The 15,479-nt window shown below is 66.3% G+C and overlaps 3 protein-coding genes and 1 non-coding gene across 6 annotated transcripts; 1 reads left to right on the top strand and 3 right to left on the bottom strand.

The window, feature by feature from the left end:
- Window positions 1–526: 526 nt before the first annotated feature.
- SLC39A5 (solute carrier family 39 member 5) lies at window positions 527–4,219 on the bottom strand. Its single transcript, XM_050334512.1, has 10 exons — window positions 3,460–4,219; window positions 3,225–3,378; window positions 2,927–3,101; window positions 2,287–2,508; window positions 2,111–2,229; window positions 1,970–2,030; window positions 1,699–1,893; window positions 1,439–1,519; window positions 1,156–1,346; window positions 527–1,050 (listed from the first exon to the last, which is right to left on the bottom strand). The coding sequence occupies exons 1-10, from the start codon at window positions 3,819–3,821 to the stop codon at window positions 901–903; spliced, it is 1,710 nt and encodes a 569-aa protein (XP_050190469.1). The 5' UTR covers window positions 3,822–4,219; the 3' UTR covers window positions 527–900.
- A 430-nt stretch (window positions 4,220–4,649) lies between these two features.
- On the bottom strand, window positions 4,650–7,193 carry NABP2 (nucleic acid binding protein 2). Of its 3 annotated transcripts, none has more exons than XM_050334505.1 (7): window positions 7,030–7,168; window positions 6,056–6,149; window positions 5,849–5,987; window positions 5,689–5,760; window positions 5,521–5,596; window positions 5,334–5,394; window positions 4,650–5,217 (listed from the first exon to the last, which is right to left on the bottom strand). In XM_050334505.1, exons 2-7 carry the CDS (start codon window positions 6,132–6,134, stop codon window positions 5,045–5,047), a joined length of 600 nt encoding a protein of 199 aa, XP_050190462.1. In that variant the 5' UTR covers window positions 6,135–6,149; window positions 7,030–7,168; the 3' UTR covers window positions 4,650–5,044. The 3 variants fall into 3 exon arrangements, with proteins under 3 accessions (XP_050190462.1, XP_050190465.1, XP_050190463.1); XM_050334508.1 differs by having other exon boundaries at window positions 4,651–5,217; window positions 5,334–5,400; window positions 7,026–7,128; XM_050334506.1 differs by having other exon boundaries at window positions 4,726–5,217; window positions 5,334–5,400; window positions 7,030–7,193.
- A 189-nt stretch (window positions 7,194–7,382) lies between these two features.
- Window positions 7,383–14,354, top strand: RNF41 (ring finger protein 41). The gene is made up of 7 exons (XM_050334504.1): window positions 7,383–7,516; window positions 9,245–9,396; window positions 10,477–10,589; window positions 11,060–11,331; window positions 11,770–11,905; window positions 12,120–12,223; window positions 13,010–14,354. The coding sequence occupies exons 3-7, from the start codon at window positions 10,500–10,502 to the stop codon at window positions 13,359–13,361; spliced, it is 954 nt and encodes a 317-aa protein (XP_050190461.1). The 5' UTR covers window positions 7,383–7,516; window positions 9,245–9,396; window positions 10,477–10,499; the 3' UTR covers window positions 13,362–14,354.
- Window positions 14,355–14,902: 548 nt separating this feature from the next.
- On the bottom strand, window positions 14,903–14,984 carry TRNAS-CGA (transfer RNA serine (anticodon CGA)). Its single transcript has one exon. It is a non-coding gene; the product is annotated as a tRNA-Ser (tRNA).
- Window positions 14,985–15,479: the final 495 nt, after the last annotated feature.

Here is a 15,479-nt window from a genome sequence, read left to right as displayed (position 1 = left end):
GGAGCCAGGGCATGCCAGGGGTCCCACCGTGCTGCTCTGCCCATTCACAGCCCTGTGCTGGCCCCCTCGCCCTGGGAATGAGCTTTCCCAAGCTTTGTCTGGGCTGAGGACATGGATGGAGCTGTTGGTTGGGTGGAAGGAGAGGCCAGAGGCGTGAGGGGTCTGGGACCCCTGAACAGTCCCAGTCCCACCCCAAAAGGGTCTCGACCCCCTGAGATGTCCCAGCCCCCCCAGAGGGATTCCAGCTGTCCCAGTCCTGCTGTGGGAGGGGGTCCAAGCCCCCCAAAGGGACAGGTCAAGGGCTCCAGGCATTCGGATCCTGGCAGCATCTTTGTGAATTTTCCACTGTGTGAAGCGTGACCAGTTTGGGGATTGGGGGCACAGAGCGAGGCACAGGTTGGTCATGGAGGGCTCAGCCCCTTCCTGCCACCTTCACACCTCCCCATGGGTGCTCCAGGTCTGAGTGGAGAACATCGCAGAGAACATCCAGGGTAACATCCCGGAGAATAGAAGCAACTGAGTCCTGTTCTTCGTGTTGTGGCTTTGAATCAGTTATGTTTATTGAAATGCTATTGCTGCTAAGGGCTGTTGTCCTTCCTCTGCCTGGTCTGGGAGGATGGGAAGGGGAACGAGCTCAGATTCAGCCCTGGATCTGGTGTGTGAGCGCCCCACTGCCCCCACCATGGGGCGTTGAGGAGACCCCCGAGTCCCACCCCACAGGGCCGAGCCTGAGGCTCCTGAGGCAGCGGATGCCGCTGGGGTCTTGAGGAGGTGAAAAAATCCGGTCCTGGGGCCTGTTGGGGGTCCTGCCATGCGGTCCTGGGGCCCGTTGGGGGTCCTGCCATGCGGTCCTGGGGCCTGTTGGGGCTCCTGCCATGCGGTGCTGGCCCGGCTGAGCCCCTAGAGCTGCAGCCAGGCGCGGACGTGCCCCTCGGCCAGGGCGATGCCCAGCATGACGCTGCTGCCCAGCAGGAACCCCACGTTCTGCAGGAGGAAGCGGCTCCAGGTGCCCTCGCCGGGGCCCTCGGCTCCCCGCAGCGCCTCGGGGAGCTGGGGCAGAGCAGGGGGCTCAGCACGAGGCTCGGGCACCCCGGACATCCCCGGACACCCCCGGGCACCCCCGGACACTCCCGGACACCCCCGGGCACCCCTTACCATGTCGGCCAGGGCCACGTAGAGGAAGATGCCGGCGGTGGCAGTGAGGACCCAGGGGGTGAGGGGGGTCCCGCTGTGCCCCAGGGCCACCCCCACGACCACCCCCAGGCAGGAGAGCAGGGCCGAGAGCAGGTTGAGCAGCAGGACGGAGCGGGGGGCGGTGCCCGCCCGCAGCAGCACCGCCAGGTCACCTGCGGCCAAGGGGGTGGGTGGGGGGTTGCAACCAGAGGGGGAGGTGGGTGAGGAGTTGTGGGGCTGCCGGGGCAGGGGGAGCAGCACCTACCCAGCTCGTGGGGCAGCTCGTGGCAGAGCACAGCCAGCGCCGTGCTGAGCCCGCTGGAGAGGCTGTGGGAGAAGGCGGCACCTGCGGGAAGAGGGTCCTTCACCCCGGGCCTGCCCGTCCGTTCACCCCCTGCCCCCTGTCCCTGTGCCATCCCTGTCCCCCTGTCCCTGGGGCACTCAGCACCTCCTGTCCCCTGTCCCTGGGCACCCCTCCTCCCTCCAGGTCCACATCCATGCCCATGCCCAGCTCTCCCCCCTCACCGATGGCCAGCCCGTCCGTCAGGTTGTGGACCCCGTCCCCCAGCACCACCATCCACACGATGTCGGTGGCCCTGGGGCTGAGGGGCAGCGCGGGGCCGTGGGAGTGTCCGTGGGGGGGTTCATGGGGGGGTCTGTGGGGCCTCAGCTCCAGCTCTGGGTCCGTGCCTGGTGCTGTGAGGTGTCTCAGCTCGGCCCCTGCGGTGGGACAGACACGTGGTGGGTGCCGGGGCCGGGGGCTGTGGGTGCTGTGGGGCACAAGGGGGGCTCAAACCTCCTGGTGGCGGTGCCAGGACCCCCACAGCCACACCAGGGGTCTCTCCGTGGGGGTGTCCCTGTGAAAGAACTGAGGTGTTGGGCACAAAGCCGGACCTGGTGGCAACCCTGTTGCCCACCTCGTGCCCGTGGCTCTCACCGTGGCCTCCCGCCCGCGCCGCAGCATCCCCAGCAGCAGCTCCAGCAGGAAGAGCAGGTAGATGCCCCCCAGCACTGCCAGCCCCTGCAGCACTGCGGGCCCGGCTCCGACAGCGTCTCCTGGTGCCCCCCCTGGGCCTGGACGGGGGGACCCAGCGGGTCAGGGGACCCGGACACCCCGGTGTCCCCCAGAGTGCCACCTCCCCTCCACAGGGGTGGAGGTACCTACGTGGGGCCAGAGGTGGAGCAAGGCGTCCCCACAGAGCGTCCCCATGGCCAGGGCCACCAGGAAGGCCAGGAGGGAGCGGAAGAAGCCGCGGCTCAGCAGCGGGACCAGGAGCACGGCCAGGGCAGACGGGAGGCTCACGGAGGCCACGGCCAGGAGAGCCCAGCCCAGAGCTGTGGGGAGGGTCAGGGGGCATGGCCGGAGCAGGGGGGCACGGGCATGGGGTGTGGGGATGGGGGGTCCTTGGGGATGCAGGGATGGGGACCCCAGGGAGGTAGGGATGGGGACCTCAGGAATGGGGATCCCAGGACCAGGAGTGTGGGGGATGGCAATCTGGGATGGGGATTGTGAGAGGCGGACACTTAGGGTTGGAGGGATCCAGGGATGGGACCGAAGTGACAGGGGACTCGGGAAGCCAATGATGGAGGGAGCAGGGATGGGGATGCATGGAGAGGGTCCACAGGGCACGGGGAGCAGGCACTGGGTATGTGGGGATGCAGCAATGGGGGACGGGCTGGGGGGACCCGGGGACGGAGCTGCAGGGCTGGGGGACCCAGGGGCCAGGGAGAGGTTACCCCGGGTTGGGGTTACCTGGCCACAGGCCCCCCCCCGGGGGAGGCAGCGTCACCTCATCGCTGTGCTGGATGCAGACCCGGCTGTCGATCTGGTAGAGCAGGGCCGGGCACAGCAGCGTGAACTGCTCCGGCGTCAGCTGCGACACCGAGTCCAGCCCGAAATTCACCAGCAGCTGGGTCACGTTGAGGCACTGCAGGGCCAGGGCTGTGGTGAGCGGTGCTGGGGGTCCCAGGGGATGAGGAAAAGCCGGGGGTCCCCGGAGGCTCCCGGAATGTGGAGGGGAGCGGGACAGAGTGACCCCCACCCTACTCACGTCGTCGTGCGGGTGGTCAGCGCTGGAGTGCTCCAAGCCCAGGACCCTCCCCAGCAGGCTGAGGGTGGGCCGGTACTGCCGGGGGTCCCCCCCAGCACCGGGGGGCTCGGCGGGCTCTGGCTTCACCCAGCTTTGTGTCTGGGAGGGCAGGGGGCTGTGGGAGACCGGGGTGATGAGCCCCCCACCACAGCAGGGCGTGGGGCAGCTCCTAGGGGGCTGTGGGGGAACCGGGTACCTGTGGGGTCGGTCGGTGGTCGGGCTGCCAGGAGCGGCGTCCCCGCCGTGCTCCCAGACCGGGTGCCGGTGCCGGTGCTTCTCCTCCTGCACCTCGAGCAGGTCCAGGTGACTGACGTGGCCGTGGCCCAGCTCCTCGTGCTGGATCTGGACCACCTGGACGCGGCCCAGCCCGAGGCTGCCCAGCAGCCGCGCCAGCCCCTCGAAGGGCAGGGTCCCGTTGGCCCCGTACTGCCCGAAGAGCTGCTGCAGGTAATACCCGTGCTCCTGCGCCGCGTCCTCGGGCAGCAGCCCCGGCGGCTCCGGCGTCCCCCCGGCCCCCAGAGCCAGGAGGAGCCCCAGGAGGAGCCCGGGGGGGCCCATGGGGCGGATCCTGGGGACAGTGGAGCTGGGGGAGGAGGGGGACGCTGGGGTGAGGGTGGTGGGAGCCGTGGTGGGCGCAGACCCCCTGCCCGTGGGTGCCTCCTGGGACGTGGGGTCCGTCCAAGTGGCCCGTCCGTCTGTCCGTCCGCAGGGAACGCCACAGGCGGCACCAGGGTCACGTCCCAGGCCACGTGTCCCACACCTGGGCTCAGGGACACCCCCGGGCAGCGGGGCTGGGACGGGGGTGCTGCCCCGGTGCCCTCCAAGGACTCCCAGGGTGGGAGATGGGGGTGGTGGGGACAATGCTGGGGGGGCACACGGTGACCCTCGTCCTCGAGGGGAGGTTTTGCAACCGGAGCAGGTTTTGTGAGGGAGTTAATGTTTCACCGGGAGGGAGATAAAGCCCTCAGCACCCCCCGAGCTCCCTCCCCACGCCCCCACCCCACCACCCACAGTCCCATATCCCCCCACTGGCTCCCCCTTCCCAGCAGGGACGCGGGACAGGCGCACGTGGGGATGGCATGGTGGGATGGCCGCCCTCCTCCCACGTGGGGCCAGGCCGTGATGGAAAACCCCGGGAGCCAGCGCCCCACCGACTCCCGCCACGGCCCCAAGGGTGCCCCCCACCCTCACCAGAGCCACCCCCACCCACCCAGGCGGGTCTCACTGTCCCCATCATCCTCGTGGGATCCCCCCCCAGTGAGGCGCTGGCATCGCCCGTGTCCCCCCGGGCCCCTCCCGTGCCCACCCGTGCCCACCTGACCGGTGGTGGGGCCGGGGGGACGCGGCCCTGCCCGTCCCCGTCCCCGTCCCGCGTCTGCTGCGCCCGACCCGGGGGGCCAAGGGTCACCCCGAGCTGCTCCAGCCCGGCCCCGGAGCCGGGAGGGGCCGCGGGGAGGGCCTTGAGGGCGGGGGGAGCAGGAGGGGGGTCTGGGTTCCCCCCCGTGCCGGAGCAGGCGAGGCGTGGGCAGAGCTCGACCTTTATTACCGCGCACCCCGAGGGTCCCGGGCGCTGCCCCGGCCCCAGAGAGCCAGGGGCACAGGGTGGGGGGGCTGCAGCCCCCCAGGCACCGCTCAGCCCTGTCCCGCCTGGCACCCCCGAGCACGGGGGGCTCCCGGACACCCCCGGGGGCGCACGGGTGGGGGCAGCGGGGCCCAGGCCCCCCCCGCCGTTCCCAACCGTCCCGGGGCTGCAGGGAGGAGGGTCCGGGCGGGGGTCCCCGTTATCTCTTGCTGCTCCTCCGCGTCTCTTTGCCGTTGCTGACGGGCCCGGGGGCGGGGCCGGGGTGCCCGGGCTGGCTGCGGGTGATGCGGCCGCTCGGGGGGTGCGCGGGGGCGCTGGGGGGGTGCGCGGGGCCCCCCGGGCTCAGCCCGTTCCCGTTCTGGCTGTCGGGGGCTGCGGGAGAACCGGGACGGGAGGGTGGAGCCGCCCCCCATCCCCCCTGAGCCTGGGGGTCCCACGGAGGGGGCGGTTCTGCAGCCCCAGGGTGGGGAGGGGGCTGCCTGACCTACCTGGGGGGGCCGCGGGCGGGCCCTGGGCGGTCTGTGGAGCAGCAGGACTGGCGCTCTCGTTCTGGGCCTGAGGAGGAGGAGTTGAGACCCTCGTGTGCTGCAGAGCTGGGGGGCTGCCCTCAGGGGGCAAGGGGGTCCTGGCAGTGCCAGCCCTGCCCCCTCCCCAGCCCGGGACCCCCCAGCTCACCCCTTTGCTCTGCTGCGCCGCGTACTCGGGGTTGGGCTCGCTGAAGTTGGGCACCTCGGAGTACACCATGCAGAACCTGCGGGCACAGCGGGGCCGTGGGGTCCTCCTGCGGCCCCCCCTGGCCCCGCGAGCCCCCCCAGCTCCGGTGAGACCCCCAGCCCTCCGTACTCGCCGATCTTCTGCAGGTCTCCCCCGCGCCCCGTGTAGAGGGTCAGGCAGCCCTTGAAGACGGACGCGTAGCTGAGGACGAGGAGGAGGAGGAAGGGGGTTCAGGGCAGGGGCCCCGCAGGGTCGGGGGGTCTGGGCGCCCCCCCAGCCCCCCCAGTACCCCTTGGTGAGGCGGATGATGTCCCCGGGCTGGATGAGGTTCCCCACGTCGTCCCACACCGAGATGTTGATGCTGCCGGTCTTGTCGGCCACTTTGCACGTCCGCACCTCGTGCCCGTCCTTGGTCTTCGTCACCCGGCCTGGGGGGGGACACGCAGGGTCAGGGGGGCACGCGGGGTCAGGGGGGCCCCCCCGCCCTCGCACCCACCCGTCTCCAGCACGATGAAGATGAGGTTGAGGTTCTTCAGCCCCGGTTTCACGTCCTTCACCAGCGTCTCGGTGCTCATGGTGCCGGCGGAACCCTGGGGAGAACGGGGGGTACCGGGTATGGGGGGACACGGGGGATGGGGACCGGGGGGACACGGGGGGACACTGGGGATGGGGACACGGGGGAACACTGGGGATGGGGACACGGGGGTACCGGGCATAGGGGGACACCGAGGGATGGGGACACTGGGGATGGGGACACGGATGGGGACACGGGGGACACTGGGGATGGGGACACTGGGACACGGGGAACACTGGGGATGGGGACACGGGGATGGGGACACTGGGGACACTGGGGATGGGGACACTGGGGACACTGGGGATGGGACACGGGGGACACTGGGGATTGGGACATGGGGGACACGGGGGGACACTGGGGATGGGGACACCGGGATGGGGACACGGGGATGGGGACACGGGGGACACTGGGGGGACACTGGGGATGGGGACACCGGGGATGGGGACACTGGGGGGACACGCGGGGACACTGGGGATGGGGACACTGGGGGACACGGGGGGACACTGGGGATGGGGACACGGGGGGACACCGGCCGTGGCACCTCCGGGATGGGTCCCGGGACAGCACTGATGGGACGGGGAGCACAGGTGGGGGCCACCCGGGGATGGGACACTGGAGACGGGACCACCGTCCTGGGGACCACCGGGGACAGCAGGGACGCGACACGGGGGGGGCATCGCTGCTGGGGACGGGACCGCGGGGACGGGACCGCCGGGCTGTGGGGACACCGGGACGGGATCGGAGGAACGAGGCACCGAGCATGGGACCGGGGGGACGGGACACCGGGGGGGCATCACCGCTGGGAACGGGACCACCGGGCTGCGTGCGGGGACGAGATCGCGGGAACGGGGCGGCCGGTTCACCGGGGACAGAACCGCGGGGATGGGACTACCCACGAGCGAGACTCCGGGGCCGCCGTGAGCAGGACCGGGACCGGGACCGTGAGCAGGATCGGGACCGGGACCGTGAGCAGGACCGGGACCGGGACCGGGAGGCCGCCCTCCCTCCCGCCCCGCCACGAGGCGGCGCTCGCAGCCCCCGCCGCGCGCGCTCACCGGGCACGCTCCCGGCAGCCCCCGGACACCGCCCAGTGCAGCCAATCAGCGCGCGGCAGAGAGGGTGACGTAAGGCCTTCCCAACCAATAGCGATGCAGAGAGGGCGGGGCTCCACGGGGAGAGCTGAGCTAAGCCCCGCCCCGACCAGCGAGTTGCGTCTCACTCGGGGCCAGAGCGGCGCTTCCGGCGAGGCAACTTCCGGCGCGGCGGGGCCGGGCGGGGGGGACTCGGTGGAGGCCGCGGCCGCCCCTGAGCCCGGAGCGGCCCCGGAACGGCCCCGGAACGGCCCCGGAGCGGCCCCCGAGCGGCCCGGGCCCGGCGGCCGCGGTACGTGGGGCCGCGGGAGGGGGCCCCGTGGGTGGCGTTCGGGGCTCTCGGGGCGGGGGCCCGGTGCGACCCCGGCAGCACCACGGAGAGCGGGAGGCGGTCCGGGGAGGGGCTGGGGCAGGCCGGACCCAGTCGGGAGTGCCCCGAGGTTCGCCGGGGCCGGTCCCGGGCGGGATCAGTGGCGTGAACCGGCCCCGGCCCCACCGGGGCGGCTGCGGGCGGAACGCGGACCGGGCTGGGAAACGCGGACCGGGCTGGGAAACGCGGACCGGGCTGGGAGTCGCTCCCCTGAGGAATCGTCTGCAGTGAGGACAGAGAAGGCCGGGGGGGGCCGGGACACCGGGGGGCTCCGGGGTGAGGGAGACCCCCGCGGCGGCCGCGGAGGGAGAGAGGAATGTGGAACAATCCAAAGGAATGTGGGAACAATCCAAAGGAATGTGGGAACAATCCCGAGGAATGTGGGGGACAATCCCGAGGAATGTGGGAACAATCCCGAGGAATGTGGGGGACAATCCCGAGGAATGTGGGAACAATCCAAAGGAATGTGGGGAACAATCCCGAGGAATGTGGGGGACAATCCCGAGGAATGTGGGGGACAATCCCGAGGAATGTGGGAACAATCCAAAGGAATGTGGGAACAATCCCGAGGAATGTGGGGGACAATCCAAAGGAATGTGGGAACAATCCCGAGGAATGTGGGGGACAATCCCGAGGAATGTGGGAACAATCCAAAGGAATGTGGGGAACAATCCCGAGGAATGTGGGGACAATCCCGAGGAATGTGGGGGACAATCCAAAGGAACCTGGGGAACGATCCCAAGGAATGTGGGGGATGTGGGGAGCACTCGAAAGCCCAGCAGTGTTTGGGAAGCCGAGGGAAGGCAGGAATTTAACAGCACCCGAGCTCAGCCTTGTTTTCAGGAAGGGCTTTTTTACCGTGATTTTAAATGATAAACGTGAAAATGCCCCACAATTCAGCAGCACCAGGAAAATTTTGGTGCCTCGGTAATAACGGTGTCGAAGGTTCTGGTGCCCAGACCCTGTGGCAGCACCACCCAGGCTGTTCCTGAGCTGATTTTCCTCCTTGTTGCCACGACCAGGAGCTCAAACCAAAATAGTTTTTCCCATTCTGTCGATTTTTCGCAGCAAGGGAGAGAAAAAAACTTGGATTTGTGTCAGGAGATGGTGGGTTTTTTTTTAAAGTGGCATTTGGGGAAACGGGTATTTTTAGCAGGATTTTGTCACTGCAGAGCTGAGGTTTTGCCCAACGGGCTGGTGTTTGTGTCCCTGCCCTGTGGATCCAGCGGGGAATGGGGCTGGAATTCCCAAAGCCAAGGGCCACAGGGAGACAGGGATGTGCATCCCTGTCATGGTCACGTTCAGGGGGGCCACGAGGGCTCTCCAGGGCTGGTTTGGGGCTCTGGAGGGACCCTCGTTCTTCCCACTGGAATTTGGAATCCCCAGAGGCAGGGAACAGGTTGGGACACAGAGGGAATCCTCTGCCTGGCCAGTGCCTTTGGCCCCTCATCCCGCTGTGTCCGGGGGGAAATCGGCGCCTTCCGGGCGGCTCCTCCACAGGTTCTCCGTTGGTTTTTGGAGAGTCTCAAAGGCTCCTCAGAAAATGCCAGCTCCTTTCCCACGTGGCTGGAGGGGCCTGAGGGGCAGGGCACAGCCCCCACCTCCTTCCCCATCCTCACCCTCCCTCCCTTCTGTGTTCCCTGGGACCAGCTCTGCCCTGTCTGACTCCGGCGCGGGGCCCTCGAGGAACCTTCTGGGCTGTGGAAGAGCGAAGGGAAAGATGGGCCATTGGGAGAGCGTCCCTGCACAGAGTGAAGCCAGCCCAGCCCTGTGCCGCTCCAGGAGGAATTCTGCCACGGGAGGTAAAACAGGGGCCTCTCCGAGCCTCCCTTCTCCTGGGAATGGCTTCAGTCCTTCCCCCACACCTTTCTGCAGGAGTGGAGCCTTGTGGTGGCTGCTCCCAGGTCTGGGGGGTTTCTCGCCCCAAAAACCTTGGATGTAAATCCATATCCACGGGGAAATAGCGAGATCTTCCTTAAATTCCAGAGGTTTGACAGAAATCCTGTCCAACTGGCTCAGGAACTGCCCCTGCCTGGTTTCTCCATCTTGTATTTCACGTAGAAGGAGCCGGGCAGACCTGGGAATTCCCAGAGGATCCCCGGGACTGGCAGGGGAAGGGTTTTGGTAACGAACCCCCCGGATGAATCCAGAGCCCCGTGGATCTGGAGCTGCACCCCGAGAGGCGCCGGCTGATGTTTGCACAGCTGGAGCTGCTGCCCTGCCACGCTCTCCTCGCCGCAGGGCCGTGGTTCCAGAGCCTCGTGAGGGCTCCCCGTGAGCTCCCACTCCTCCTGTCCCTGCTGGCTCCTGTTTGGATTTGGGGTGGGGACTCCTTTATCGGGAGTCAGGCGCCCTGTGGGGCTGCGGGGCTTTGGCACCGCCTTTGATATCGTGAGAGCGGGGCAGGAGGAGCAGAGGGTCCGGTAACTGCCGGGGCAAAGCTCAAGGCCGGCCCTGGCAGGGAATTCAGGGGTTGGAGAAGGGAGTTACCTGGCGGTGCTGTCCTTGGCAGGACGTTCCTCCCTCCCGGGGAGGAGCCGGTGCCGTCGCGCGAGGCTGGCGAGGGTCTGGCTGCCCCAGGAACGGTCCCTGGCACACGTCCCGCCTCAGCAAACCAAATAAACTGTGCAGAACAGCCCCCCAGATCAAACCCCAGCAGCCACCGAGTGGAAAATCACATCAGGATTGGGAATAAGCAGTGGGAGCAGCAGCATCGGGGCAGTTGCGGGCACACAGAGGGGGCTGAGACCCTTTTGCCCCCTCACAGGGCACCTGTAGAGAGCCCTGGGCATACATGGGGTGGGAGGGAGCAGGAATTTGTGAAGCAGAGGCCCTGGGCAGCTCCCTGGGCTACTCCCCTGAGCCCTGTGTCCCCTCTGCAGGGTTCTGGCGCCGGTGACGAGCGATGGGGTATGATGTAGCTCGTTTCCAGGGGGACGTTGATGAGGACCTTATATGCCCCATCTGCAGCGGGGTCCTGGAGGAGCCGGTTCAGGTAGGATCCTGGTCCTTCCTGCCCCATCAGCCCTTGCAGGAGGCAGCAAGACCCGGGATGGAGCACAGCAGGAACGCTGCTCCAAGGGATCTGTGCCATCCCAGGGATCCACGGGCTGAGGCCTGTGGTGTGAGGATCAACAAGGCCAAGTGCCAGGTCCTACCCTGGGGGTGCTGGTGGCAAAAGGGGCTGGAGAACTGAGGGAGCTGGGGGAGCTCAGCCTGGAGAGGAGGAGGCTCAGGGGGCACCTTCTCACTCTCCACGACTCCTTGACAGGATGGGGGAGCTGGGGGAGTGGTGGAGTCCCCACCCCTGGAGGTGCCCAAGGCAGGCCTGGCCGTGGCACTCAGTGCTCTGGGCTGGGGGACAAGGTGGGCGTCGGGCACAGCTTGGGCTCGGTCCCGGAGATGTTTTCCAGCCTTGGGGACCCCGTGGGTGACCCGTGGCCGTGTCCTGCCCCCTCCCCGCAGGCTCCCCACTGCGAGCACGCCTTCTGCAATGCCTGCATCACGCAGTGGTTCTCGCAGCAGCAGACGTGCCCCGTGGACCGCAGCGTGGTGACGGTCGCCCACCTGCGCCCGGTGCCGCGGATCATGCGGAACATGCTGTCCAAGCTGCAGATCACCTGTGACAACGCTGTCTTCGGCTGCACGGCCGTCGTGCGCCTCGACAACCTCATGTCTCACCTCAACGACTGCGAGCACAACCCCAAGCGCCCGGTGACATGCGAGCAGGGATGCGGGTGAGGAGGGGGACGTGGAGGGGGCCACTAGAGAGATGGGCAATCACCAATCATATGAAGTTCAAGGGCTGGATTCTGCACTGGGACCGGGGCAGCCCTGGATCTGTGGACAGGGACCGGAAAGGGACCTGGATTGGAGATAATGAGATCTCCTTGGATGAAGCCAGAACCTGGATCAGGCCCATGCACTGTCTAGTTCTGCTCCCTGATCCCTTTGGAGGAGGGAAGTCCCCATGCCATGGCATTGTGGCGGTGGTTGTTTCATTCCCATAACTTTCCCCAGACCGTTTGGCACAGCAGGGCCTTCCCACACCCACGGCAGTGCCGGAGCTGGTGCTCCACGCCTGGATTAGTTCTGGAAGCCGTTCACACGCCCATGCTGAGTGCTCTGCGTGTAGCTGCCCCTAACGTGGGGCCTCCACGTTTTCTCCTTGGCAGCTTGGAAATGCCCAAAGACGAGCTGCCAAACCACAACTGCATCAAGCACCTGCGGTCGGTGGTGCAGCAGCAGCAGACACGGATCGCCGAGCTGGAGAAGACCTCGGCGGAGCACAAGCACCAGCTGGCTGAGCAGGTGGGTCCAGCTGTGCCAGCTTTGTGCCAGGGTTCTCCTGGTCCCACGGGGTGCTTGGACACCAAAATACAGAGGGGCTGGAGAGTGGCCTGAGCTAAGTGTGGCTGGGGCTCTGTGGGTGCTGGGGTGGCACTGAGGGCTCTGTGGGGCTGATCGGTGCCACGCGGCCCTGCCGGTGACTGTTCCCAAATCCCACTTTTCCCTGCCGTGGCAGAAGCGGGATATCCAGCTGCTCAAGGCCTACATGCGGGCGATCCGCAGCGTCAACCCCAACCTGCAGAACCTGGAGGAGACCATCGAGTACAATGAGATCCTGGAGTGAGTCCCAGGGCTGGGCGGGGGAAGCTCCACGTGGGGCAGAGGGGACTGGGAATCTACCAGCATGGCTGAGGGACTGGGGAGGGGGTGAAGTGCCTTCTGATGAAAAGGAAACGGTTTGCAAGAGCGAAGAGGGGAGTTTGTGCTGGGGGAGGCACGTGAGCTGCTCACACAATGGGTTCAGAGTGTTATTGTTCCACCTGCATCCTGCCCACGAACAGGAAGCTGCCAGATTCCTTCCTCCTTGGGAAAAAGGCTGGAGGAAGCAGCTCCTTGCTCGTCCTCTCTCCCCTCCCTGGAGGGCGGGATCGTGGAGCTGACTGAAGCAACCTGGGATGAAAACAGGAGGGGAAGGTGGGGAGGTTCAGTGTTCCCCATCCAGTCTCACTCCCGAACACGGAACAGCCCTGAGACAGAGCCAGTCCCCAGCTTTGGGGGAAAATTGTAGCCAGGTGGGGATCGGCCTCTTCTCCCAGGTAACAAATGACAGGACAAGAGGAAATGGCCTCAAGCTGCCCCAAGGCAGGTTCAGGTTGGAAATCAGGAAGAATTTCTCCATGGAAAGGGTGGTCAGGCACTGGAAGGGGCTGCCCAGGGAGGTGGTGGAGACCCCACCCCTGGAGGTGACCTGGGAATGACTGGACATGGCACTCAGTGCTCTGGGCTGGGTCATAAGGTGGGAATTGGGCACAGCTCGGACTTGATGATTCTGGAGGCCTTTTCCAACCTCAAGGATTCTGGGATTCTACCCCGAAAACACCCCCTTCCCCCACTCTGTGTCCCCAGGTGGGTGAACTCCCTGCAGCCGGCACGGGTGACGCGGTGGGGCGGGATGATCTCCACGCCGGACGCGGTGCTCCAGGCCGTCATCAAGCGCTCGCTGGTGGAGAGCGGCTGCCCCGCGTCCATCATCAACGAGCTCATCGAGAACGCCCACGAGCGGAACTGGCCGCAGGGCCTGGCCACGCTGGAGACGCGCCAGATGAACCGGCGCTACTACGAGAACTATGTGGCCAAGCGCATCCCCGGGAAGCAGGCGGTGGTGGTGATGGCCTGCGAGAACCAGCACATGGGCGAGGACATGGTGCTCGAGCCGGGACTCGTCATGATCTTTGCACACGGAGTGGAGGAGATCTGAGGGATTCTGGGGACGAACCCTTCGAGGGAGAGGAGGGGGAAGGTGCAGAGAGGGGGAGGCCCAGGGAGGCCACTCAGAACTGCTGGCATTCCCTGGTCACCGACACGGACTTTAGGGAACTGTCCCCTCTGTGTTCCTCAGTGACACGATTGAACCCCTCTGGTAAACCCTGCGCAGAGCTCAGCCGGCACTGCAGCCCCTCCACGTCCCCCCTTTGCTTCCCCGTTCCGTGTCTTTCTTGGACAGAAGGAGTGACAGCTCCACACGCACTGCCAGACCCCTCGGTGGGTTCCCCAAATCCCGGCTCGTGATCCAGCCCAGACCCCCAGGACCAGCCCTGCTGCCTGGCAGCTCTCACTCATTCCATAGCCAATTTCCTCCCGGGATTTCTCACTCCCTCTGGGTTTTCCACCTCACTCTCTGGTGTCTCTCCAAGCTTTTATCCGACCCCGCAGCAGCAGGAGCTGCTCCCCTCCTGCAGGGGCGGGGAAGGGGCTTGTCTTGGTGTCCCCAAATTGGGCACTGCCAGTGTCACTGACCCCGGAGCCAAACAGCCACAGCCGAGCCCCTGGAGTGGGGGGTCCTTGGCCTTGGGGACCCCTCTTCCCCACCTTGCTCTGTGCATGCCCCAGCCCCTCTCCTCAGGAGCAGCCATCTCCCCTCGGGCATCTCCCACCTCCCCCTGGTCCTGCCCCGTGTTTGGCTCCGCTTTCTCCACTGTTGGTGTTACTTTTCCTGACACTTGTGATTGTGGTTCTGTATTTTTTGTACTTTTTTTTTGGCCTTTTTTTCATTTTTATTCCCCCCTTTTATTTGATTTTTGAAGTACCATGGGCAGGCGCCTCTGGCCTGGTTCTGTGGGACTTGGTGGGAATTTAATTTATTTGCATTTGTTTTGTTTTTTACCATCGTTTCTCCTCCGGTGTCGGTCCCAGCGGATCGGGCAGGAGGCAGGGATTGAAATGATCAATAAACAGCGTTCTGGTTGCTTTATTGTTGCTTTGGGGGCCTTCACCTGCACCCTGAAACCCCCCACCACGGAGGGCTCAGCCCCAGTGGAAAACTGGGTGGGTTTGGGGGTGTCCTCCCCATCCTGGGGGGATCCCTGAGATCAATAAATGTCACTGATGGGCTTCCACCACCCCGGGAGGGAACGGGCCCCCCGGGGATGTGGCTGAGTGTTGGGGGGGGCTCCAGCCACGGGGGTCACCCTTTTGTGCTCCCTTAAAAGGATAAACCTGTCCCGTGGCTCTCACCGGTAAAAAAGACCCGGTACCGGGGCTGGGGGGCTCCTCCTCCCTCCCACCGTTCAAAGAGCCGCGACTGGAGGGGGCGTTCCCATTGTTTCCACCGGTAAAGCAGCCGGTACCGGGGCTCCCCCCTGTGTCGCCGGTAAGAACAGGAACCGAGCGCTGGGGGAGTCCCCGCTGCTGCCGCCGTTAAAAGAGCCGCCACCAGAACGGGGGTGTTTTTCGCGCCGCTGCCGCCGGTGAAGGGGCCGGGACCGAGGGGGCCCCGCGCCATAAAAAAAAGAGCATCGGCGTCACGGACAGGATTCGAACCTGTGCGGGGAAACCCCATTGGATTTCGAGTCCAACGCCTTAACCACTCGGCCACCGTGACTCTCGCGCCTCCGTGCGCCGCGCTCCGCATAGACCGGCCCGGCCCCGCCCCGGCCACCGCGACCCGCCGCGGGGCTGCGGGACCGGACGGGGATCCCACCGGGATCCACCCGGGAGCTCAGCCGGGATCCACCCGGGAGCTCACCGGCGCTCCCCGCCCCGCCTCGGAGCCACAACCGCTCCAGCCTCCCGCACGACACACATGGAACTATAGAATGGTTTGGGTGGGAAACTCGGCTCATTCCACCCCCTGCCATGGGCAGGGACACCTTCCGCTAGACCAGGCCGCTCCAGCCTGGATTTGGACGCTTCCAGGGACGGCGCAGCCACAGGTGCTCTGGCAAATCCATTCCAGCGCCCCACCACCCTCACAGGGAAGGATTTTTTTGCTCCTGTCTAATCTAAACCTCCTGTCTCAGTTCGAACCCGTTCCCCTTGTCCCGTCACTCCGAGCTCTTGTAAAAAGTCTCACCCCGTCTTTGCTGAAAGTTCCCTT

The sequence above is a fragment of the Myiozetetes cayanensis genome, unplaced genomic scaffold, assembly GCF_022539395.1.
Source record: "Myiozetetes cayanensis isolate MyiCay16 unplaced genomic scaffold, myiCay2020 scf55, whole genome shotgun sequence".
NCBI classification, from domain to species: Eukaryota; Metazoa; Chordata; class Aves; order Passeriformes; family Tyrannidae; genus Myiozetetes; species Myiozetetes cayanensis.
The sequence above is the reverse complement of the archived record's forward strand: the minus strand, read 5'-3'. Positions and strand labels throughout refer to the sequence as shown.